Source organism: Engraulis encrasicolus, chromosome 19 (assembly GCF_034702125.1).
Source record: "Engraulis encrasicolus isolate BLACKSEA-1 chromosome 19, IST_EnEncr_1.0, whole genome shotgun sequence".
Lineage (NCBI taxonomy): Eukaryota > Metazoa > Chordata > Actinopteri > Clupeiformes > Engraulidae > Engraulis > Engraulis encrasicolus.
This window is the reverse complement of record NC_085875.1, coordinates 47223120-47249637: the sequence shown is the minus strand read 5'-3', so window position 1 is coordinate 47249637 and position 26518 is coordinate 47223120. Positions and strand designations below refer to the sequence as shown.

Sequence of the window (26518 nt, the reverse complement as noted above, 5' to 3'; positions counted from 1 at the left end):
GCTGTTTTCAGTGGGACTTTTTTATTTCCTTTTTCAATGTTTAAAAACCTAAAAGTCAAGTAGGCTGCATCGGCTATGAACTTGACAAAGATGTCTATACCTACCCTTAGAATGAAACACGTTTGTTTTATTACAGAGTTGCTCCCTGTTTATTACAGCAGGCTAAATGAGTTTGGGTCACGAATGGGCATGTTGAACGCGCCCCTGCGCAGTGAGCGCTGAGGTCGATTCATATGCTGACGTAGCCTACGTCAACCAATCAAATCGCGTAGCTCACTTCCCTATTTCATTTAATGAATGTGACATTCGCCAAACAGGACTGGGATTGGAATTGTGATTTGCAATGAATCAGTCTGTCGATACAATGGGAATTACTGTAGCTAATGCCTTATCAGATCATTCCTGTTTATCGAGTCCGTGAGTGCGCGGGTTCCGGGTTTTACGCAGAACATTTCTGCCTTTGCAAAGTCACCAGAGCCCACTCGCTTCTTTTCGCTACAGGATGCTCAAGCTGTTTGTTCTGTTGGTTGTAGTTGGATTGGTGTTAGCGTCCCTTGCCACCTGGGTGATAGACAGCTATGACACGACTTCTCACCTAAAACGGAGCTTGGGTACGGCCAGCGGGCAAGATGTTGCGAAGACCACCGGCCCTCCATATCCTGGTGGTGAACTAAGTAACATATTTTGGTTTGTACAGGTGAGTTGCAAGCGTTTTGTCTGTCCAGTAATGTCATGACTAGCGCTGTGTTAGCTCGCGCTTGTGACTGATGACAGCCAACGCGAGGTGAATAATGCACATTAGGAGGTGTCCTGGAATTAGAAATGTGTGCATTACAAAAGGGATTAATAAAGCTTTACAGGTATGCTTTTTCGATGTGAGTGTCAGCTGGTTGTGTTTCCCCAGACTCGGTTAAAGTTTAAACCACTGACGTGTATTATTCAGTGTCAATTGTTAAACAGTTTCATTTCCATTTTTAAGAGGACTGTGTATTCAAATGTGTTATTTCTGTGTGTGGCTCTGCGCCAGTCAGGCTACTCGACACTTGTCAGTCAGTTGCTTGCAACATTGTTTCCCTGTGCCAATGCCACTGTTTCGTCGCCGATGTCAGTGCAGAGCCATCTGTGTCAGTGGAAGTGTATGCTCTCTTGGAGAGAGGGAGCCTGACAGACATTTGTTTATCCACCCACAGGTGTCCGACATTCATATCAGTCGCTTCCGTGACCCACGTCGCATTCCGGATTTTGAGAAATTTTGCACTGAAACAATCGATGTAATCAAACCTTCTCTTGTACTGGCAACAGGTATTGGGTCAGTCTCTCTCTCTCTCTCTCTCTCTCTCTCTCTCTCTCTCTTGATATTATAAGTGTAGCTGATTACGTTTAACTTCAATAAATCACCCAATGTTTATTTTTTTATTTCAAGGTGATCTCACAGATGCGAAGACTGAGAATAAAGTGGGTTCTCTGCAACATGAAGTGGAGTGGCAAGCTTACCACAATGTTCTGAAAAGGTCACGGGTGATGGAGCGTACTAAATGGATTGACATCCGTGGAAACCATGGTGATTAAATAATTTACTTAATGTACCACCAACTTCTGTTCATTGGTTTACTGGGAAGCGGTGATTTGGATATTTTGCATAGCATCCTAAATGTGTTTTCCATTGAGAAATGTGCATCAGTCACTGGTTCCTGAACACACTGAATGTTATATCTATATAATGTTAATCTTACTCTCCACTCTTATCTGTTTTTTTTGCAGATGCTTTCAACATCGCCTCACTGGAAAGTGTTAACAACTACTACAGGTCTGTGGATGGCTCACTCGGCATCACTCTGTGTTTAATCTTTACATCATCAGATATCCTCAGACAGACTTTACATTAAACAATTACCATAATGTAAGGCTATAAGAGCTGCATTAGCTGGAAATGGACCATAGCTTTAATATGGTTAATACAATTTCCGTTTTATTGGCAAATGGCTTCTTGATGCCTTGCAGTGATCATTGTGTAACTCCACACAAGTATTTTGTGGACTTTTTTTATCCTGCTTTGTTTTTCTCTGAATATTGTGCTGACTGTCTTTCAGGAAGTATTCCGCAGCGCAGAAAGTGGGCTCATTCCACTACGTCCACAGGGCTCCATTTGGCAACTATTCCTTCGTCTGTGCGGATGCAACCCTTACTCCAGGGCCCAAGAGGCCGTATAACTTCTTTGGCATTCTACGTGAGGTAAGAGGATGGCCTGGCAATCACGATTTTAAATCTATGGAAGCATTTGGTGTAGCCTTATCACATTGTCAATGTAACTAAGGTGTTCCTGCGCAGTCCGCCACTCATGTGTTCAAACCTGTCACCTCCTAGTCCTGGGAACACTGGTGCCGTGTGTGCTAACACTCAGCAGCGAGAGTGGTTAGCTTCTGTTGGAGGTAGCCTTCAGCTACAACTGGAGCAACTTCTACCTGCTCTGTGCAAAATGACTGTAGCCTTAAACTACAGCCAGAGCAACTTATCCCTGCTCAGAGCAAAACCACTTTGTGAGGTTTTCCTCCTCCCTTTATCCTCCCCTTATTTGCCCTGTGATTTTGTTTTCCGGTTTTGGGAGACCAGGGACGTCTTAACGTCAGTGCTCCCTCCACTGGGAGGGAGTGTATGTGTGTGTGCGGTAATGAGTGTATGTGTGTGCATTACTGTGTATATGTGTGTGCCTAAAAACGTCTTAAGGACAATTAGACGCTACAGCCAGTCAGGTCACACTTAGTTAAGATCAAATTTGGCAATAGGCAGCCGTTTACAGGAGAGACGTGTGGAGAGACTGCTGTTGAAAGTTCTGAAAACGTTAAAAGAGAAGAGATTGTCCGAGACTTGTCGGTTTGTTTTGCAGGTTTTTGAGGAAAGTCGAGGTAATGTTAGGAAGGACAGTTTCCCGTGTTTGCTCTCAGAGCGCGCTGTAGTCTGTATGCTTAGATGGCTATTGATTGAGTATTGAGGGGGGTGGGAGCGTTTTTGTTCAAGACCAGAAATTGCAGTTGACAAATGGAAAATTGTTTGCCAGCCAGCCCTTGAGGATACGATATATTCTATCTGTACCCATGTCTCTTTGTCAGGACCAAATGAATCAGCTGGCAACATTTCAAGCTGAGAGCCACAGCAGCAACCAGAGCATTTGGTTTGGCCACTACACCACCTCAACCATCATCTCGCCATCCCCAGGCGTCCGGAACTTGATGAGGTGACCACTCGACTGATTTTGTTGTATCAGTACTTCATGTACATCATACATTACTTTTACTTCCCGTAAAAGGATGATAGAATGGTCTCATGTACCACCACACAGTTGTGACGTGACGGGAGTCTTGGACAGGACAGTTCTAAAGAATGATGGACTCAATATTATGTAACATATTTTGTGCATTTTCCATAGTCCTCAAACACGTTTTTTATTGCAAAAATATTTAGTAAAATAGGCAGTTGGTTGATTCATGAAGACCAATTCACAGATGCATTATGAATAGTATTACACTTAACAATTTCGAATTGGATGGAATGAACAAGCTGGGTAAAATGTGGTCTCATAATACAGTATATTTTCGAAGTAATAGGTTAGCACATACTTGCACAAACCTTCATGTTTCTGTGGATCAATTGTTCATTTGTTAATGTACATCACAACCTGGGGTACATTTCTGGAAAGCGTAGTTGTTAACATTGCAACCCACAAAGTAGCTAACATAGTTAGCAACTACGCTTTCCAGAAATGCACCCCTGTTTTGGAAACTGGAAACTTCAGCTGGCTCTATGTACTAACCCCATTCCCCCGTCCCTCTGTGTAGCTCTGCGGTGGCGTACCTGTGTGGGCACCTGCATACTCTGGGTGGGCTGATGCCAGTGCTGCACACCAGGCACTCCTCTGGCACACTGGAGCTCGAGCTGGGTGACTGGATGGACAATCGCAGGTAGGAGGGTGTGTGTGTGTGTGTGTGTGTGTGTGTGAAGACTGTAGTGCTGTATAGGACTCCTTTTAAACCATATTTGGATTGTGCCATGATACATGTTTATCTGTTAATCCAAAATAAAGAAGTAAAATGTATGTGTCTGTGTGGTGTTGAAAACGAATTTCACAATAAAGGCATCAATCTATCTACAATCCTTTTTTAGTCCGGCTGTCTAAAATACTTAAATTCATTCATTTAAAAAAAAATATATATTTTGTTGTCTCAGGTACCGCGTGCTGGCTTTCGATCACGACCTGCTGAGCTTTGCGGACCTGAAGTTTGACGAGTGGCCGGCGGTGCTCATCACCAACCCCAAGGAGGCCATGTACATGAACCCCAGCGTGGAGCCTCTGGGACGCATCCGCAGCTCCACCCACATCAGGTGTCTCCTCTGTGTGTGTGTCTCTTTTACCCTTCACACTCTCATCTCTCGCTACCCCCAGCGCCAGGCCCAGCCTCGCCTCACTCACTGGCACTGACTTGGCATACATTTCAAGATGACGCTTTTGCACACCTCTTTAGTTGGACAGGTGCATAGCATGTTATCCCAGTGGGGAGTGGGGGTCATTCAAGTGTTAAAAAAAATTCTGCACAATGTGGAATGGACAGTGTGTGGGATTTCTTAACACTTGAAAGACTTGGCATACATGCAGTAGTACTTCACCCTTCAATGTTTTTCATAGCATCTTCTATAGCATAGTTGTCAAAATACTGGCTTTACAAGGTAAAGTCCTCCGCACACACCCGATTGACATGACATTGCAATGAGTACCGTACATCAGCTGATAAGTACATGTGTGTAAAGTGTGTGTAAAGAAACGGTGACAGAACCTGCATAGGCAAAAGAATCGTGTTTATTTTGTTAAACTTCAATCAGATCCATGCACAGCTTCTAGGTGCTGGTGAATGCATGAATGTTCAATACTTCAAAAGAAAGACGTTTACCTCACATTTGTTTGACTTTTTACTCGTTTATTCAGCATGAACAATGTGTTTCGCCTCTGTCCCTCATCAGCCTCTGTGCTTACATGTTGTTACTCTGACATTGAGCCTGTCACCTCTGCTGAAATGTTTAAATACTGCCAGGGCTCTAATTTAACTTTTTCATCACCAGGCAGCCAGTAGAATTTATCTTACTAGCCAAACACACACTGACTAATGGGTCAAAGTGGCTAGTAACTGGCTCTTTTCTACCTGCCAAACTGATTTTTCACCAGCATTTGGCTAGTTGGCTGTTGTTAATTTAGAGCCCTGAATACTACTAATAAATATGGGTTCCATGAACGTATTTCCCCCTCCATTGTCCTGCTTCGCCTGTCACCTGTGTGTGTGGTTTTGGGTTGTCATCATCTAGCAGCCTCCCACTCACATGTGCTCTCGTCTTGTGTCGTGTCCTTCCCCTGGCCTGCAGGATGCTGGTGTTCTCCGTGGCGCCCATTAGGGAGGTGCATGTGACCATCGACGGCTCTCCTCTGGGCATCGCCTACCCTGTGGAGGGCCCACTCTACGTGGTGCCCTGGGACCCCACTGTCTTCAGCAGCGGCCTGCACACAATCTCTGTCATGGTGGAGGTGAAAACTGCTAGCTCTCAGTTTGACTGTCATTGTTTAAAGATTATCTGGTTGCAAGGGTTGTTTTTTTTCGGCCTTGGCTGTGGCTCAAATGGCTGGAGTGCTGTGCTGTTCCACCGTGGACCTGGGTTTGGTTCCGGCCATTTCCTAGTCCTTCCACATCTCTCTCCCATTTGCCTCCTGTCTCCCCCACGAAAAATGTGTGGAATGCCTTGTCATCTATTAATCCATTGTATGGAATGCATTGTTTGTCATCTAGAAAAAGTGTGTTCTTGAGAAGAGAGAAAAAATATTGGCTAGGCTTTTCTGTTAACAGCACAGATTGTTTAGATGACAGATCTGGGGCGGCAATTGTTCGCCAACTGTTTCCATAAAGCATTTTGCTCCTCCTCCTCTTCCTCTTCCTCCTCTGCTCTGTGATAGGATGCAGCAGAGCGCGTGAAGGTTCGGGAGCAGCAGTTCACCTTGGAGGAGGACCTCACGCCCAGCTTTGGCTTCGTCCAGTCCTTCATTCTCCTCACTGACCACTACATCCTGGTAAGAACAATAATCATGTGTTGCATGAACTGTGTCTGCCATATTTATAACTTTTCTGTTCAGCTTACAACTCTGATGTAAATAAAATGGCAAAAAAAGTTCAGCTGTAAATGTGGTATTGTTCTCCATGCTGGCACGGGCAAGGCTGTTCTTTCTATCTATCTATCTATCTATCTATCTATCTATCTATCTATCTATCTATCTATCTATCTATCTATCTATCTATCTATCTATCTATCTCCACTGCTTTAATCTCTGTTTTGCATGCTTATTTGCATAATACTTGTGTGTACTTGTCTGTAGGGGCGTATTGGATTTCTGGCTCTGGTGCTGTTTAATGTTGGCCTGCTCATAGTGTTCCGATTCCAACGTGTTCCAGTGTACAGAGGTAAGGCCAGGGAAATATAGCAGTAATAATAGCAGTAGAAATTGTTTATACAATACAATGCAAAATGCATTTATATAGCGCAGTATCACAACTATTAAGTTGACTAAAAGCGCTTTCAAAATACACATGCACATAGTGTACACACACGCACACATTCCCACATTCCCACACCAGCTCTGAAGGCTGCCGCACGGCGCAAATTGTCCAGGCTTCACGTGAGATTTGTTTATTGTGTGTCTCAAAGATATCTGTGAAGTGATAATGTCATTTGGAGCAAGGTAGGTGAGGCATGATGCATTCGAATGTTAAACGGCCTAATATTTCTGCAATTTGCAAGTGGAAAAGCATGACGGCAGCATTGCCATTTTTCTCTTTAACCAGGAGGCTCATCTCAGCACGCTTATGGTACATTTGTTATGTATTAATAACCATAGTGATTAAAACACACGCACACACGCACACATGCACACTAAGCACTTCAGGCTACAATATCCTTTCATTTGTCTTACTGAACCATAAAGGCTTTAATTCTGTTACTCTAATGTGATGCCATGTAGCGATGACATACTAAATCTAGGATGTCTGGGATGTTTGTGCGTTTGGTTGCTTTCTAGGAGCACTGTCTCCTGTGTACACATCCCTCCACCTCGTCAGCAAAACAGACTCCTTCTTCTACTCCCTACTCCTCTTCAACCTGTGCACAGCACTAGGTGAGTAGATTAAGAGATGGGCTGTGTGTGTGCGGCATACTGTGTGACCATTGACATACTGTATCATCAGCAGAAAGTTGATTTCTGTTTGTACTGTCAAAAAATGAAAAATGCTGATCACAAAAAAGTTCTATTTCGAAGCAAAGCAGGTACAACCAACAATCGGTTTCCATAGACTTACATGCCACCAGATGCTGCTTATACCTGCTTTTGAATGCATTGAATCAAAGGCATTTGACAAAAAAGGACCATATGCAAGCTTTAGGCTACGCTACATACTACATGTTGGTTGCCGGTACTCGAGTATGATATTAGAAGACTGCGGGCTTCATAACAGAAAAATACATTTAGTGTTATCAGCAATTCTCTTGCATTACTCGTGGCTGTTTTAGTTTGGATGTTGTGAAAAATAGGATTGATCAGTGAAAGCTAAGTGTTCAACACCACTGCTGTAAGACAGTATTGCATTTTTTTAATTCGTTTCATGCTTTTCCCAAATTTGTGTCTAAGAAATGTTTCTTTCATCGTCTTTTGCAGGTCCGTGGTTCATTGGCGAGGTGATTGACGGGCACAGTGGTGCGTGTTTTGCCTTTGGAGTGTTTGTGGACGGCCATTTCCTCGAGGGTAGCCTCACCTACGTTGTAGGACTACTTCAGGTGAGGAGGTCGTTAGGAAAATATTATTTTGGAAATGACATTGAGTTTATAGAATTCATTCACAGAATTCATATAATTCATAGAGATCACGCGCAATACATTCATACAATTCATAGAATTGAAAAGGATAGCACAAAGAAACTTTTCCAATTTAGTAAATTTGGTAGGGTAGGCTAACAACAGAGGTGGACATTTGTCTTTATTGTGGATATGAGTAAGAACTCTCATCAAGAGTCACCAAAAATAATTGTCAACTCTGTTCAACTACTGTGTGTAAAAGAATTCAAGAAAGAGAGTTTGAGGCACTCTGAATAGAAGAAATGTTAAGAGTGCTTTATTCTCTCATGGACATCAAGCTAACTTGTTCTGACCTTCACGGCCTATTAAAAAAGTGTACCACACAGGTGTATGTTCCCAGAGTGATCCAAACACATGACTGGTGTCACACCATTTGACACAAAATACATCACGTTGACCGCTAATGTTAACAATAAGTACAGCAAGAGAAATGCATGCATGTGAATTCGAGACGATTCGTGTAATGAATTGTTGAGAGGGGACCATTCGAACAAAACGTTGGACCATTAGTAGAAGGCATGGGGCGTTTCGTGCAGTACCTGAGGATTTTTCGTCGAAGACCTAAGGACGTTACGTTCAACCCATGCAGACCTTTCGTGTAACTGGGCAGATGTTTAGTTTAGTCTGCCTATTTTATTAGCCTATTATTTTTTATATTTTATCAAACTTGTGTGCCTACCACCACAATGCAATGAAAACAAAAATCGAACCATGTAGAAAGTGTGTGCGTCTCTATTTTTTTAAATTAATTATTAATTTTAGTTCAGGCTGCTTTTTTATCATTAGGCCTATTTTATAGCCTATTTTATATATACTATATTGCCAGACATTGATGTGAGCTGTTCCAACGTAAGAAAAGATATTCGTTGTGTTGATATGAATTATTTCTAATGTGTTGGTCACTGATTTTTATTCATTTTTGAAAAGGTAACGGCAGTCTTGCTGCCTGGCTGGCGCCCATCTCATAACTACAGTCGTTTGCACCACTACAATATCAACGAAATGTTTTAAAATGTACGACATCAATTTAAAGGTAGGCCTAAGGGATAATGTATTGTCCACACATGACTATAAGAAAATGTTTCCCTACGGGGCGAATAACACCCCCGACGCCGAAGGCGGAGTGCTGTTATCTCTGAAGGGAAATGTATTTTCCGTAGTCACGTGTGGACAATACATTATCCCGCTTATCCCGCCTTTACCAACATTATAAAGCATACATAACCATAGTTTATAGCGTGCGCAAAGAAAGATAGTTCGTGGAACGCTCATAATTTAAACAGGTTAACAAGCAACATGGTTTGGCTACTTTCTAACTTGTTACAGCCACATTGCGCTTCAAACTGTTTGCAGGCTGCCTCGTTCACCGCGCGATATCTACTAAACTCGGGTTCATAACATGATCATTTCTATCTAATCGGCACAGTATTCCAGAAAAAAGCATAGACAACCCAAACACTGATGTGCGCCCTGACCATCATCATTAGCCTATCGACCCTGATACAGGCAGAGCCTATCAAAGGGCGTTGAACACAATGGCTATGGACCTTTTCAGTAGGCTATGGTTGGGGAAGTAGGGCCTGCGTCGTGATTCACCGTTGGTGTTTGTATCAGCACGCCAAAAGTTACCTCACTAACGTTAATGATGTTCTTTGCTGAGTAACCTAGCCAAATATATACAGATAATCGTGAATTATGCAAAATAAAGTCTGCCAACATGTATTGCCATTCTAGGAGCGATAAGGAGAATGCCGCACAGGCGCGGAGAAAGGGTTCCTTTGACACAGAGAATGCTCTGTGTGGCTGCGCGCATGCAGTGTTTAGTTTTCAGGTTTCAGGCAAATAATGGTGATCGATATGCCCTAGGTCCATAAGACTAACAGTAAAACAGGGACAATGACAAAAGGGATGAATTGCTTGAAGAAATCAAAAGGGACAGAGCGAAGTTATGACAACAAATTGACGTGCACCATTATGCAAGGCTACATGTAGTTATGATGGGTTAACCACTCAGTTACCGTTGCATTAATAATATGTATGATAAAGATGACTTCAGCGCAGGATATCAGAAATAAACAAGACAGCGCAGATGGCTTTTAATTTTAACATGGCCACATTATGCGTCAATACGCCAATGCGTATTAGGCTATTTATCATGAAACCTCAAATCGGAAGTAGCCTTATCTTGTACCCAGCACTTTTCAAACCTTACTCGGGTTTATGGTAATTGTCCGGGCCAGCACTTTTGAAATCAAACGGACGCCCTTGCCTGCATGACATGTCATTTGCATGATAAGATCATGGACATACGATGGTACACACATAGCCACACACACAGACGACACGGTTCAGTTCAACGTTTATTGACCAGCAAGCGAGCAGCGCAGTACCAGCTGATTTGCTCTGGAATCTCGAAATGAAAACTGACTTTTCTTGGGAAAAGTGTTGCAAGAACATTGAACTCATTTGTGCCAAGCGTGTGTCGCAATATTGTACTGGGGATATGTGTTGGGGAGGGCATTACCATTAGGCCTATGACAAAAACAGTATCGGGGAGGATTGAGGATAAATCTTACACGTTTCCTTATTAATGTAAAATTAATTCCATGCTAATTCCAAGTATTCAAGAACCTAAACAATATGTAATTGCTCCACAGTTCAAGGGTTAGGCTATGGATATTGACACCTTTCCTCCGCGATCGCGGATAGCCCCCACCTTTGCGCTTCTCATCTGGCTGTCACGATATGGAACGGGAAGAGACTGGACAGTTCAAGACAAGCGGCATGACTGCAATTGTCAATACAGTAGCCTAAAAAACTGTTAACTGTTCAGCGGTGTGTAGTCAAATTATCACAGCGGTGGTAGATGATTTTATGAAGACCTGGAGGACAAAAACCAACAGACACAATTGCTGAGTGTGTATGCAGTATTTGTAACGAATGATTCTCCTGCCAGGATAGCGTTGGACTACAGAATAACCCATTTACATGTTGAATGTTGAGAGGAGGCATTTTGAAAAGTCGAAGACCTATTCACGAGGATATCATAGCTACCTTTCCTTGTCAATGTCCCATGCACTACAAAATATTCCAGAACCTCATCTGCGAAAGCTTTTTTTTAATGCGGTAGGCTACACTTCAAGCTTCACAAAACCCACTGGTTAACAGCAGGTTTTACGCACACATTTCGAAGCGGTTAATCACAGATGCTGCTCTCTTCCTTGCTCTCCCTTGCACCCCAACGTACACTGGGTTTAATACACCCTGCAATACTGGCAAACTATTATTCAATTACCATTTCATTTGTTCATGCAAAGACGCGGCGGAGAGAGAACGCGCTCCTGTGCAGTGTTAACGTAGCGATTTAACGTCTCTCTCTCTCTCTCTCTCTCTCTCTCTCTCTCTCTCTCTCTCTCTCTCTCTCTACTGTAGCCATGGGCTTAACACAGGGGTTCTGTAATGTTTTCAACACTGTTAGGACCTATATTGTTTTCTGGCTCATGGAACTATTTGTTGTCATTCAGAATCAGAAACATCAAAGTGTCGGGAGACAGCTTTCTCTTGTTGCTGGTGCTTCGCATCTAAAAAGTTACCGGAAAGTCAGAAAACTCGCTGCATGACAATGTGCTCAATGGTCAATAGCCTACTTCTAGATGCACTATAGTCTATAGCCTAGACGCGCGATGCTCTGATTCAAAGCGAGCACAAGGGTCAATAGCCTACTTCTAGACACATTAAACCGCACTGCTTTGATTCAAAGCGAGCAGGAGGAATTTTGAAAAGTCGAAGACTTATTCACGAGGATATCATAGCTACCTTTCCTTGTCAATGTCCCATGCACTACAAAATATTCCAGAACCTCATCTGCGATAGGCTAAACACAATTTATCCAACAAGCTTGTGGATAATATTGCCACCTTTCCCCTCTCCTGCGGTAGCCAGTTGCCTTCTCAGAAGAAGCAATCTGAATCGGAAAGAGAGCGCACTGTTCAAGACCCGCGGCAAGACTGCAATTGTCATCTGGTTCGTGGTGTCAACCTTCAGCCAAAACGGTGACAGACCCTTTTTTTATAAGATAGACCTACCTTATTCGCAGCAGCCAAAATCAGTCAGACAATAAGTGCTTAACGAGTAGTGCAGGGTAGCGAATGCTCTTCTATCAGGGTAAAGTTTGCAATTGGAGAGGGGTGATTGAAGGGCTAAATTAAGTCCGAAATCAAAATGATAAAAAAATACGGTCGATTTATTTACAATACCCTACATGACAGAAAGAAAACGTGTAGGGGGTCAACTGAAAATACCCATAAACTGAGGACTATAGGCAACGTCAAAGTAAAATACAAACAAGAAATCAAACAAAGCTTTTTTTTTAATGCGGTACACTTCAAGCTTCACAAAATCCACTGGTTAACAGCAGGTTTTACGCACACATTTCGAAGCGGTTAATCACAGATGCTGCTCTCTTCCTTGCTCTCCCTTGCACCCCAACGTACACTGGGTTTAATACACCCTGCAATACTGGCAAACTATTATTCAATTACCATTTCATTTGTTCATGCAAAGACGCGGCGGAGAGAGAACGCCCTCCTGTGCGTGTTAACGTAGTGATTTAACCTCTCTCTCTCTCTCTCTCTCTCTCTCTCTCCTCTCTTGACTCTCTCTCTCTCTCTCTCTCTCTCTCTCTCTCTCTCTCTCTCTCTCTCTCTCTCTCTCTCTACTGTAGCCATGGGCTTAACACAGGTGCATGGGTTCTGTAATGTTTTCAACACTGTTAGGACCTATATTGTTTTCTGGCTCATGCGCGAACTGTCATTCAGAATCAGAAACATCAAAGTGTCGGGAGACAGCTTTCTCTTGTTGCTGGTGCTTCGCATCTAAAAAGTTACCGGAAAGTCAGAAAACTCGCTGCATGACAATGTGCTCAATGGTCAATAGCCTACTTCTAGATGCACTATAGTATAGCCTAGACGCGCGATGCTCTGATTCAAAGCGAGCACAAGGGTCAATAGCCTACTTCTAGACACATTAAACCGCACTGCTTTGATTCAAAGCGAGCAGGCTGTGCTTGGTCCCGCCTCTCTGCCCGCAGATGGGAGTAAAGTAACGGCGTAAAAGTGAAAAAAAAAGCTTCTCAAATATTGTCTAGATAATTGTCAAAAAATGTAAGGGCGTAAACGTAAATTGTCAAAAAATGTAACGACGTGAAAAAAAAAAGCTTCTCAAATATTGTCTAGATAATTGTCAAAAAATTTAAGGCCGTAAACGTAAATTGTCAAAAAAATGTAACGACGTAAACGTTAAAAAACCAACAACATAGCCCTACCAGTTAAAATGAGTAAGTACATTTTATTTATAGATTTACATGTTTAAATCAACAAAAAACAAAACTTAACAGCTGATTTACATATTTAAATAAACAAAACCCTTAAATGAGCATTAAAAAAGCTGATTTACATTTCTAATATAGGCAGGCTGAAGAAAACCCGTTAAAATGAGCATTAAAAAAGCTGATTTACATTTCTAATATAGGCAGGCTGAAGGGACCTTTAGTTGAAACCTAAGGATCTTTAGTTCAATTTTAAGGACCTTTCGTTGGCTTTTGCGGTAGACGGACCGTCCTCGACTAAAGATCCCCTGCCTTATACTAATGGTCCAACGTTTTGTTCGAATGGTCCCCTCTCAAGAATCCATTCGACGAAAAGACCTGTACCCCAAAGCACAACTAAGCAACACTAGCACAGTCATTTTTAGGACATAAAAACAGTCTGAAAACCCCTGCATTTCCTTATGGTTGACTCCTCACATACACCTCAGTGAAAAAGACCAAAAAGTCCCGTTAAGAAAGAAATATTTTGGATTTTGGCACTTCTGTGACGTAGGTGGCTAATGCGTGTGCAGCAAATGTGACCACCAGGTGTTTTTTTAGGCAGACTGTTTACTGACCTTTCCTCTGAACCCCTTTGGCCCAACTCGAGAATAAAAAAGTCAAAACTGTGTCAGTATATCCAGTGCGTAGGACTTCCCAGGGCACTTCTCTGTAAATACACCCTGCATATTTCACCTTCTTTCCACCTCAGCTGATTTTCTTCAACATCCCGCTAAACTGCTACCTGTGCTGGAGCCTGCACCTGCGCTGCCGGGGCGGCACGCTGGGCTCGCACCTGTGCCGGGGGGCCGGTAGCGGCGGGGGCTGCCCCCGGCGCTGGACACTGCTGGTGCACCTGGTGATGCTGCTGCTGCTGCTGTGGCAGGCCTACTCCTGCTACTTCCTTTTGGAGGCCTACGGCCCGCTAGCCTTCTTCCTGTCGCCCGTGCGCACCTGGGCGCTGCTGCTCAGCCTGCTGCTGGTGTACCGCGCCTGGAGGGGCCCCGTGCCACACCTCAGCAGCGACGTCAAGGCCAGCTTGGCATCGTGACCTTCGCCCCCCTCCACTCCCCCAACCCCTCACCTACACACACGCACCACCACAGACTACATTGACATGGACACACCTCCTACCACACTGACACACCACACCACAACTCCTAAACACACACACACGCATGCACATGCACATGCACGCACGCCACCACAGACTACCGCTGACACCGATGCAGCTCCCCACCACCATACACCTCAGTGGCGACGTCAAGACCAACCTGGCATCATGTCCTACGCCGCCTCCACTGCCCCATCCCCTAATGCCCTGTACAGACCAGGACCGAACGGAGCGAATGAAGCGACGGAAGTCATTATTTCTCTATGGAGGGCACGCGACCTGCGCTACCAAAGCGAATTCGCCAGGAGCGAAGCTTCTTGCGCGACCAGAGCGAATTTTGACGTTTAAACTAAATCTAATCGCAGGCGAATTCGCTCTGACGCTGCTCGGCGAAAACCAATCGGAACGTTCATATCTCCGAATGTCCCAGGCTGTCAAGCCAGAGCCGTTATGTGATTAGCTGAATCAAACATGTCAATGCTGCGTCTGCAGCGAATACAGCGAATTCAAGGCGAAACTTCTTCTGCTACCCACGCTACCAGGCAGCGTAGTTCGCTCTTGGTCTGGACACGGCATAATACAGACACACAACTACAGATTACCACTGACATACAGTCCTGTGCCCCACCTGCCTCAGCAGTGACATTAAAGCCAGCTTGGCATCATGACAATCCACCACCACAGGCTACCACTGACATTGACACACCTCCTACCACACACACACACACACACACACACACACACACACACACACACACACACACACACACACACACACACACACACACACACACACACAGACTACCGCTGATGCTGACACGTCACCCTCACCACCACATAGCCCCGTACTCCATCTCAACAGGGACACCAAGGCCTGCCTGTCACTCTCACACACACACACACACACACACACACACACACACACACACACACACACACACACACACACACACACACACACACACACACACACACACACACACACACACACACACACACACACACACACACACACTGCCTTCCACAGTTATGACAGTTATGTTTTTTAAATGGTTAAATATTATTACCGGTATGGTTGTATCACCATTATTTAAAATGTTCGGTGCCAATGAAATTATCTTTTTTTTTTCCTTGCATTTTTTTGTGTATTCTCCCTGCCACTGACTTTTTTTTTGTTTACCTGACTGATTTTGTGGAACTGAAGAACATGCTGATGGTAACACCTTTCCCCACCCTTACCCAACCAGTACAGTGCAGCTAATAGCTGTCACCAGAGTTCTATAAATTAGAAGTAGAAGTACTCTTATGAATCTAACTACAACACTAGTAGTATGCAGGGTTCTAAATTAACACCAGCCAACTTGCCAAATGCTGGTGAAATTTCATTTGGTAGAAAAGACCAACTCACTAGCCACTTTGACCCATGAGTGAGTATGTGTTTGGTTTGTAAGATTAACATCTACTAGCCATTTTGGCTGGTGATTAAAAATAGTGAAATTACAGCCCTGGCAGTACGATATATTACATAGTTACAATAATGTAATATCATACCACTAGTGTTGTAATTACATCGGTAAGGGTTCTAATACTTGTACTTAATACATCTCTGGCTGTCACTCATTGGTTCTGTGCAGCTCATCATCTCAGTCTATCCAGCTGAGGTCAATCTTTTCTAATGATTCCAAAGTTCTATCTACCTTATTATCCACAGTTATATGGCGACACCATTGCTATTTTGGTAGAAGTTGCTAGTGCTTACTCATTCACAAGGGCTATGGGCAGCCTGACTGGTTTTAGCAGACAGGAAATGATATAGTAACGCAACAAAAGTTTAAATGGGCGTGGTAATAAGGTGCATTTTGTTGTGCGTTTAGCTGCTGCCATGACAACAAATGATACCTCTCCAAAAACAAAATTAAACGTTAAGGTTGACTTCTGTCCAACATTGGGTTGGTGGGACTGCAGCTGGTGCCAACCCGTGGACAATACTGCCAATTGATGTCTTTGACAATCTCTCCCCAACACCCACTTTTCCGTTTGGTCTATCCTGATTTCTGACTTTAGGCGTCCAACTTGGCTGATATACTGACTGTCCAGTGGTTCTGCTGTAATCTTGTCATTACACAATGCTGTAAGACAAATTGGCGATCAGATCACACAATCTGAAGCATGTGTGGTATTTTGATACAATTGACAGTGATTATGTTGTTGATAAGAATCTATTATTTTTAAGAATAGGTTGACTATTCCAATACGATGTGGTTGGTCTGTAAAATGTAAGAATGTTTGGGAAGGGAAAATATTAATCTTTTGCTGTGTTTCTGTGATTACTGGGGCATTTGGTTATGACGTAACTGTTTTCTGCTGTTATTTACATACCTTTTAGCCCTTAGTAACTTATTGTGGTCATCCATTTGTGATTTATCAATTGGTTTCGATTGATGCCTACATTTGTAAGTTAAAGAAGTACAGAAATAAAGAGAGTTAAATGACCACAAATGAAATATAAGCAATTCCCAGACATATTTTGGCTTAACAATGACTTCACAAATTCAAATCTAGCATCACACTCAACTGACACATGTTTATTTGTATAAGCTGAGGAGGATGGTGTAGGGAGGCATGTCCCATGGTGATCTCTGAGAATGAAAGAAATCCTCTGACTTTTGCACAATTTAACAATCTTTAGTTCTTGTATTCTTTTCAAACTTTTGTTGCCAGTGCTTTCGAATGAAAGGGATGAATAATGTGGGGAATAATGCAGTAAATAATGCACTATTACGAGGCAAGCAGAATAGAATGGGCATTCAAACAAATCCTCTCCCTCCATTTTGAAAAGGACCTGCGTGTCCCTACAGTCACCTGGTGACACTTTGCCAGAGTAAGCACTGGGAGGTATTGTCTCACTATTCTGCCCTGAGGCTGGGTGAGCTGTCAGGTCTTTTCAGTAACAATTTTCTTTCCTGTCTTTTATTTGCTGGTTTTTTTCTTCTTTTTTTCTTCTCCATCAGTCATTTCAGTTTGCATTTCTGCTGTCTCAGGAATGCGGATGCAGTCATATCTACTGGCAGACAGTGCGGTTTACTTGAAAATAAATTTGACAGATGATTTTCCTCTATTTAATGTTTTTCTTGTTTGCAATTACAATCAATTGAGTATCATGGGCATGAAATGACATTCAGGTTTGATTTGTGTTCAATGTGACTTGTGGTGACTTCAATTATGAATGTTTTTATTATTGCTATAGATTTTAATTTTCATTGGAGATAAAGAAACTGATTGATCTTCCACACTATTTATTATTCCTGTGAGTTCATCTAGGTTGATACTTTTAGTGAATGTTTTGATGACTACTGTAAAATATATGAATTCATGTTTTTGTAACATTGTGATGCAAAATAAAATTGGATTTGACCACTAATGGGGTTTTCTATGGACCTGTGCGTTTGTTTTCTAATGGGCGACTTGCTTAAGTCATTCATTGTCAAAATGACCATCAGAAGATATGTGTTGCGTCATTAGGAAGACGCAGCCTGGCTAGGGAAGCACATCCAGTGGAAGTGACGCGCCACTTGCAGGTGCAGCATGTGTATGACCCTCCGTGTTTCAAAAGGATCGAATAAAACTGGCACAAGCACAAGCCAAATATGAATCACAAAATGGTTACATGTATGTTTGGAGGTTTCAAACATGGACACCAACAACATTGTCATGATACACTTTGGCTTTGTTTAAGTCACTATGACAACAAAAGGACTTAGAAACAACAAAAGGAACGCAACACCCTAGTAATTTCCACTTTTAAAGTGAAAAGCATCATCTTTCCCACGGCACGTGAATGCACCTTTAGTTCTCTACAATTGTAAGAGACCAGAGGCCTCAAAATGAGGACTCCAGGCTCTCCTATAAGATGATCTACCTCTTAACTTAAGCTGGTTTACTCCTGAACCACCTTTGAGGTATATGCCCCTGGCGTCATCTGCAGTGGATTCAAATTCAAAGGGATTCTCCATTACTGCTTAGGATTGCTGTAAATATCTATAAATTAATCAGTCAACCCTTAGTGAAACTTATGTTTAAACATTCTGATTAGGTATCAGTGCTTGATAAGAGGTAAACATTAAATCGATGCATTCAAGAAACAGATAACAGCCTGGAGAGTTACATGGTTAGAATGAGATTGTATTATTTATGATGAAAACATCAGTACATGGACACAAAAACCAGAGCGGCAATACACACATAGTCCAGCAGGGGTCAGGCATCCATAAATACTAAATCTGTCCAATTGGCCCCGTTTTTCATGGCGCATTGCTGCTTTTGCTGTGAAGCGTGCATGCACACTATTCCATTTCAATGCATTCTGGTTAGAAAATTCTAATTAGACTGCATTGAAATGGAAAAGTGTGCATGCACGCTGCACAGGAAAAGCAGCAATGCGCCATCAGATACGGGTCAGATAAGGTGATGCAGGCCTTGTGTTCACAATTGAAATACATTACAATTGGATGGTGTACATTGATTGGTTAATTGATTGATTGATTAATTGATTGTTCTTTCCTGACTCACATACATGTACTTACAGTAGACTATACCATTTGCCTTACAAAATAGAATTGTGACAATGCATGGAACGGTGATCAAAAATTACACACAAGTCCAGGTGATGGTGGAAAGAGGTCTCTGGCTTTGGTGCTTATACATGGTTTTAGCATTTATAAACAATCCCTGGCTGCGCGACCCTGGCTGTGCACTGTTCAACCTCTGATTTTTTATAAGCTCCATAAGCTCAAGTGGTTGTCTGCTTAGCATCTGGCCCCTCCTCACAACACAAATGTTTGTAAATGAAAAACCTATGTATATTAGTAGACTGAACATTAGCATGCATTTCAAATTCTTGGCCACCATGGCCAGAGCATGTTGACACATACAGTATGTATCCTATGACCCTCAAAATAGTATGGCTGCCCTGTGTTCCTCACTAGCTCTGGGAGGTGTGCCAAGGATTTTCAATGTGGTGAATCAAGATAAAGTGTAACACACATCATCAATGTAACGAAGTTGGATCATTTAGTAATTGATTAGGGATGCACCGATACACATTTTTTCACTTCCGATCCGATCCCGATATCTCAATTTGGATATCTGCAGATACCGATATTACTCCGATCCTATACCAAAACCACATATATGCATGGGTTTCAACTTACGATAGGCCCAAGTAGGCTATTTGGTCAGAAAAGGAAGTTAGAAGAACAGGACACCAATTAATAAGTAAAAAGTATCAAGTAAAAAAGTACCAATCCCATCCTGAAAACTAATATGCAAGTATTATGATTTCAAATTAACATTGGAAATGGCTCAATGTTAGTATCAGGAAAGTTCCGATACTTTAGGAAAATTCCGATCCGACCTCTGAATTATGTTGATATCTGAACCCGATACCGATACACCGATACAGATATCCCATCCCTACCTTTGATAATAAAAAACCCAAAATTAAATTATTAGTGCACTTAGTCAATTTGGCATCCTCTAGAGCAGTGGTTCTCAACCTTTCTTGAGAACTATAGTTCATGAACTAGTTCATAATTTGGGCGAACTTGAACTGAACGCTCACTGTGTACTGCATGATGAACGAACTATGAACTAGTTCATTCTGGTGCCTGCAAACGAACTGCATGTGCCTTTGTTTAATAGGGTGCCTCATTTCCTTAGTGCTCAGGTGAAACCTCAGCCAAACACATTTCAAAAGAGCCCCAATAATATAAAATAACATCTAACACATATATTTTCACTGTTCTGATAAAAAAAATGAATGCCTGTCAATGGTTTTATATGGGGTTTGTCAGTGATACTGAACAATATAGCTCGCAATCTCTTGTAAAAAAAGAACTATGTATAGTTCATTTTTGGAAACTATGAACAAACTATACACTATGAACAATAATGAACTACAGTATGAGCGAACTAGTTCATTCTGAGATGTGTGAACTGAACTTTGAACTAGTTCCTGTAGAAAATGAACATTCCCAACACTGCCCCTAGGACTCCCCAATGCCTCCTAGGGGTCTGTAGCATCCCGTTGTGAAACATTACTTTAGAGTGTACTTGGTCCCAGAGCACTCTCAGTGCTGCTCTAAAAGGTCCCAATATCGGCAAAAAGCAGCAGTACCTTTCCTTGCTGATGACATGTCCATGTAGGTCAGGTGTGTGGAACCTATCAGGCCGTCTTATCCAGCTAATGATATCATTTCAATGTAATACAGTTTCTCATGAAATTTGTCATGTTTTGTAAAGAAATCATAGAAATTACATTTACAATACAATGACGTCATATTTTCAGGGGAACTAGTGAAGATGGGCTCTGTTTAAAGGTGGCTGCCTTCAATATAGGCCTAATGTGCAGGGGGAAGTCCTGGTCTGTGCTCTTAACACAACCCTTGGAGGACTTTATACAATTTGAATTGGCCCCACGAATGAAAATGGTTCCCCATCCATTTCCTAATGTAAATATTAATGAAAGGCAACCATAGCATAAATGTGTTCTGGGTTGTTCATATGCCATGAACACAACTGTCTTGAATGTGAACTAAAATTTGTCCCCCCTTGGCCTATTCATTGTGAATGTACAAAAGAAGACACAATTTAACAAACACAGCACATATGATACAGTCTAATGGTCTAATACAGGGACGGGCAACTGGAGGCCCGGGGGCCACATGCGGCCCGCCTCACTCAGTGCGGCCCGTAGATATAACATAATGGGAAAAAAAGACCAGATTTCTCGATTTTTTTAAACCACTAATAAATGCAATATTGGCAGTGAGTAACCAGCAGCACCTGGAACTCTGCAAATTGCAGTCAGATCTGTCATGTGGCCCTTCGATGGTGGCAATGAAAAAGTGTGGGCCTCCTTATCATGAAAGTTGCCCATCTCTGGTCTAATGTCTCCCGGAGCGGGTTCGGTCAGGTTAACCCTGTCCGTCTGTCTGTCTGACTTCCTGACTTTCTGTCTGTCTGTTGGTCTGCCTGCCTGCCTACCCACAATGCGCCAAAGACACATCATGTGCATCTGCATTGGCACAGGGGCAGGTTTGCTTTCTCAGATGCTCTTGTTATAACTGGGCTTGTTGAAATGCCATGAAGGAGATTTTGTGAAGAATTTCTCTTGGTAGTTATTTAACCCTTGTGTACCAGGAAATCGCTGATTTCAAGTTTCAGGTCTTATAGATGCATGGCCATATTTGGACTACTCTAATCACCAGAGAGAATAGGGGGTCATCCCTATGTTCCCCAGGTCCTGTGTTCCTCAGGTCCTATGTTCCTTATGTAGCTACCCAGGAACTTGGAACCTTTTTTTCAAAAAAGGGTTCTCTGTTCCACTCTGCTTCCAAGTAGACTGCTGCCGCATGGCGAGCGTGGGTTGTTGTTAGGGTTATGGTTATGGTTAGGGTTGGGCTGCCACTGAGCGCAAACTTGACATGAATACTCCCCTTGTCAGATTCAATGCAGGGAACATACAAAGACCGGGGAACATAGGACCTGGGAAACATAGGTACGCTCCCAAAAATAGTTCATCATGCTAAAAGCAGCCACCTTTCTAACCAGGAAGTAGTTCCGTATTCTGTGCATGTTTTACACAACTGGTGATTTTCTTTAGCCACCACTCTTTAGGTTAAGTTAGTGAAAATAAAGAAGTACTGTATTGGTATCCAAATATATGTATCATCAACAACAACAAAGAGCACACAATTTATAGATAAGCTTAAAAAAAAGAAATCCACACAAAAACTTGGACATTAGAGGAGCCATTGGCCACATTTTGTTGTTTATTGACATTTTAATAATATTCATCTGCAGCATTCGACTACTAGGCTACTTTGTTACCCAAAGACACAAGCAATAGTCAGCTCAGGATGCAAGACTATACAACCATTGTGAAAAAGCAAAACAAAATAAACAGAAAACTTTCATGTGAGATTAATTTCACAGATGCAATGCTTGTCCATCGAGCAGATAGCATCATTCCAAGTTTTGAGTGGATTATATTGGTATAGTGTTTCCACGCAGTCTTCAGCACCTTTGTCGTCATTTGGTTCATCCTGCATCCAGAATCTGAAATGAAATAAATAATCAATAGCCTACTTATCATTCTGAAAATGGTAGCTCAAAATATACAATAGTACTACGGTAAGTAAAACAGCATTGTTTTTTTGTTTTTTTTACGATTTCTGTTTTCTTTTAAACGATTTGAAAAACGATTTCCTTTCCTTTCGCATTTTCCTCCTGGAGTAAATACATCCTATAGGGAAAACCATGAGTGCTTGAAAGACAGGGATCAAAAGCCTAGTCAAGTTGTTGTGGTTAACTCTGGTTTGGGAGCAATAAAAAACCTTGAGAGAAGGGACAGTTGGGATGAGTTTACTGACACTCCCCAGGCTTTGTTTTACAGTTGTATGATAATGAGTTAGGCAACAGGCCTTCATTGACACAGCAGAGGAGACATCGGGCTGCATATGGAAATTAATGTGTAACGAATGTGTATAGACATAAATGTGTAATATGTTGTTCAGCCCTTTTACCCTTTTATGGGAGGAATTTTGCCTGTGACCAGCACCCCTCATGTAGAATGTGTACACCTATGTGTGTTGGGGAAAAGGTGTAGCCTACTCTCTTAGACCATTTTTGTCTGTGCGTTAACAATTTCACAGTGCTCCTAAATTCTTATCTGTGCTCCTATTTCTTTTTTTTACGCCGCGTGACACACCCCCTCCCCCCACAACAAAATCCTGCTGCCCCCATAGTTTCCAAAGATTCTGTGGGAAACACTGAATGTCCTTACCCAAATTTACTCAGAGGTTTGCCATCTACCCATTTCCAGACACCCTCAGTCTCCAAGTCACTGAGACCAATCCAGGCTCTTGTCTCGGCATAGATAGACTTTATTTGTGTGTTGATAAATTCTTGTTCCTCCTGACTGTCAATGATCACCAGATCACCCCCTAGATCCATGCAGTGCTGTTTACTGTCAGCCCAATTTCTCTCATCACTGGATATGTAGTATCGGCTGGAACCAAAGCTCTTCCAGTCACCTGTAATAATAAAGACATTGTTAAACATACAGTATTGGTTATGTTAATGCCAGTCACAACAAAGAGAACATGAACATTTCAGTCATGGGTGGGTGTCAGACTTATAGCTCAAGGGGTTGCCAGATTGATTCCCAACCCGCCAAGTTGGATTGAGTAATTAAGCAGTGCTCTACTCCTTCCGGACTGACATATCCTGGGCATGTTTTGTAGTGTTCTGTGTAGGACTTTCACTGCTCATCATATCAATCCATTTTCAATTGTTAAATATTTCTATTGGCGCTGTATTCCGTTTACAGTTGGAACATACAGAATATAAAATACATTATCAGAAAATATAGTATTGTACAATTCTCCACACATCTCTTTGTTTAGATAAAGTAAACATAGTCAAGACAGCATTTATTTTATTACTCACCCAGCATGTTTAGACGGCTGACCGTTGTCTGCAGTTGCTCTATGTACTGAGTCAGGTTGCTGTTCACTGTCCGCAATTGGTCTTTCTCTTGAGTCAGGATGGTGATAGGATTGTGATTGTTAAGTCTTTATTCTCCTGGGCCACTGTATTAAGAAAGCATGGAACATATAAAGAAAATATGGAACTTAAAAGTAACATTGAATTGATTTTTGAATGATACTCTTAATAATAATATTATCAATAATTTTTATAATAGGCCTAATAACAATAACAATACTAATACTACTATTACTACTACTTCTAATAATAATAACAATAATAATAATAATAATAATAATAAGTTACAAGGAACTAATGGCTCATTCTTTTGAAACTCGATTGTCGGTGACCCAAGTTCTTTCTCCAAACGTTTCTTTTAAATGCGTTCTATGTCAACAGCTGGACATAGAAAAACTAAATTTTAGAAAACTCCTGGTACACCAAATTGCTCGAAGTTTGTGTTTCAGAACCCCGAGTTGAGTACCCATTATTTTGCACTTTCCAGAGGCGGAGGTCAGGGTTTTCGACAACCGAGTTTCAAAAGAATTCACCGTAATCATGTGGATAGTAACAGTATTGTAATAATAACAATACTGTTATTATCCACATGACCTAGTTCCTTAATACTGTTGAAATACTTACAAACACACTTCATCATGTTGTCTTTCTCTTGGGTCAAGTTTGTAATGTTTGCCTGTAACTGAGTCAGATCATCATTATTTAGCTTCAGTTGTTTTATCTCACTCTCCAGTCTTTGTGTGTCTGTAATGTGTTTGGTTGCCAGCCTTATGATAATCACCAGCAGCAGAACACACAGCGGCCCCAAACTCACTACAGCCACTCTGTAGCATTTGACCTCTCTGGAATCTCCTCCTGCACATATGAAAACACACCATAAACTATAACTAGTTCTATAGGCTATGTATCTATCTATTACCTTTACATCACACACAGCGGCTAGTACTTTCTTATGGCAAAGAACTACCCCCTGAAGTAGTAAAACAGCGAAACATAGCATTTTTCAGGAGGATGAAAATGAATGCTTACTTGTGAACTTGTCCTTGCCATTTTGTGTTGTGAATCCTCCTTGGAGATCAGGATCAACCTGTTCTTCATCCAAATCATCCCGTCTTTGAGATTCATCACCATTGTTTGCATAAATGTCTTCATTAAGTTCTACTTGCTCGATTGTACTCATATTTGATTTGATTCAGACCAACTCTCTGAGGATGTCACAGAGATTTACTTCTTCAAATGCTGCAAGTGTTGCTTATCTCTGGTAAGGCCTAATATGGTGTTTGATATACTGTAGTGTGCGCTTCTGCTAATGTACAAGGTTTGTTGGAAACTCTCTGAACCAGCTTCAACATAGAACAGATATATTGGTCAAACATTGTTTCTACATTTGGTGGTGGCTCAAACCCATGCTGATATAGATAGCCTACGTGTAAGTATCCATGCAAATCGTGACACACATGACCACACTGGAGCAGAGAGCAGAGCTAGCAACAGTGGTTAAGGGTCAGGGGACAACTTGATCAAAGAAGGATTCAGTGTTATTTTGTTCTGTACTGACAGTTGATTAGAGATGTAGTACTCATTTTGAAGATGATATGAAACACATACCATATCTGGAGATGAAACTGGTTAACTGTGTGTGCCTTTAATTGTGCATGTGACTGTATTCAACCATACTACTACAGGTCCTTCTCAAATAATTAGCATATTGTGTTAAAGTTCATTTTTTCCCATAATGTAATGATAAAAAATAAACTTTCATATGTTTTACATTCATTGCACACCAACTGAAATATTTCAGGTCTTGTTTTGTTTTAATATTGATGATTTTGGCATACAGCTCATGAAAACCCAATATTCATATCTCACAAAATTAGCATATCATGCAAAAAGGTTGTCTAAACAAGCTATTAACCTAATTATCTGAATTAACCAATTAACTCTAAACACTGGTAAAAGCTTCCCCGGTAATTCGGAATAATTACGGAGAATGTCTGAGTTCTTAGTCCTGTGCGAATGTGCCATGTCCGTGATTTGTGAGGTAATAATTCAGCCGTGAATTACCTACTGTATTTCGGCGAAACACCTACGTCCTGGGGTAATTTCACATAGGCTGAACCCCCTCATAATGTCTGTGAATTGAGTAAATAACAGACATTTATTTATTCCGTCCGAATGCGCCCCGAAAACTCACGGAGGTCCGGGGGTAACTGCGAATTGCCAGGGGTCCATAGGTAATATTTATCCCGTGCGAATCGGGCTTTACTACTAAATATTAGTTTATTATTTCGTAAACATACATGAAAAGATGACATTTGTCAATAGGCAGCACAGCTTTAATGAGCAGCATAGTAGCAATCCTATTTTTGAACACCATCCCACACAGTACACCTTTAAGGCTCTTGGTAATTTCATAGCCATGCTGTCATGAGGTAGTTGAGCCTTTTCAGCCAAGCGCCATCAGGCCTGCCAGTGGGCCCATCTGCACAAAGAGGCTACGAAAAAAAAACTTGTCCCCAGCTTGTCCCCCAGATGGG

The 26518-nt window shown here is 41.9% G+C and overlaps 2 protein-coding genes across 2 annotated transcripts; one reads left to right on the top strand and one right to left on the bottom strand.

The window, feature by feature from the left end:
- The first annotated feature begins 297 nt into the window (after positions 1-297).
- tmem62 (transmembrane protein 62) lies at positions 298-17829 on the top strand. Its single transcript, XM_063184603.1, has 14 exons — positions 298-697; positions 1191-1302; positions 1424-1561; positions 1762-1807; positions 2091-2232; positions 3108-3232; positions 3834-3956; positions 4222-4377; positions 5407-5566; positions 5990-6103; positions 6407-6491; positions 7106-7201; positions 7739-7857; positions 14013-17829. The coding sequence occupies exons 1-14, from the start codon at positions 503-505 to the stop codon at positions 14349-14351; spliced, it is 1950 nt and encodes a 649-aa protein (XP_063040673.1). The 5' UTR covers positions 298-502; the 3' UTR covers positions 14352-17829.
- A 4462-nt stretch (positions 17830-22291) lies between these two features.
- On the bottom strand, positions 22292-25161 carry LOC134469905 (C-type lectin domain family 4 member E-like). Its single transcript, XM_063223931.1, has 3 exons — positions 25011-25161; positions 23260-23509; positions 22292-22532 (listed from the first exon to the last, which is right to left on the bottom strand). Exons 1-3 carry the CDS (start codon positions 25159-25161, stop codon positions 22388-22390), a joined length of 546 nt encoding a protein of 181 aa, XP_063080001.1. The 3' UTR covers positions 22292-22387.
- Positions 25162-26518: the final 1357 nt, after the last annotated feature.

Bases quoted from the DNA above. Each gene is read 5' to 3' on its own strand.
- LOC134469905 (XM_063223931.1), bottom strand. From the start codon at position 25,161: ATGAGTACAATCGAGCAAGTAGAACTTAATGAAGACATTTATGCAAAC. The intron at 23,510-25,010 runs GTAAGCATTCAT...TTATTATTACAG, and splicing joins TGGCAAGGACAAGTTCACAA to GTGACTGGAAGAGCTTTGGT. The intron at 22,533-23,259 runs GTAAGGACATTC...ATTTCATTTCAG, and splicing joins AAACCTCTGAGTAAATTTGG to ATTCTGGATGCAGGATGAAC.
- tmem62 (XM_063184603.1), top strand. From the start codon at position 503: ATGCTCAAGCTGTTTGTTCTGTTGGTTGTAGTTGGATTGGTGTTAGCG. The intron at 2,233-3,107 runs GTAAGAGGATGG...TCTCTTTGTCAG, and splicing joins TCTTTGGCATTCTACGTGAG to GACCAAATGAATCAGCTGGC. The intron at 6,492-7,105 runs GTAAGGCCAGGG...GTTGCTTTCTAG, and splicing joins ACGTGTTCCAGTGTACAGAG to GAGCACTGTCTCCTGTGTAC.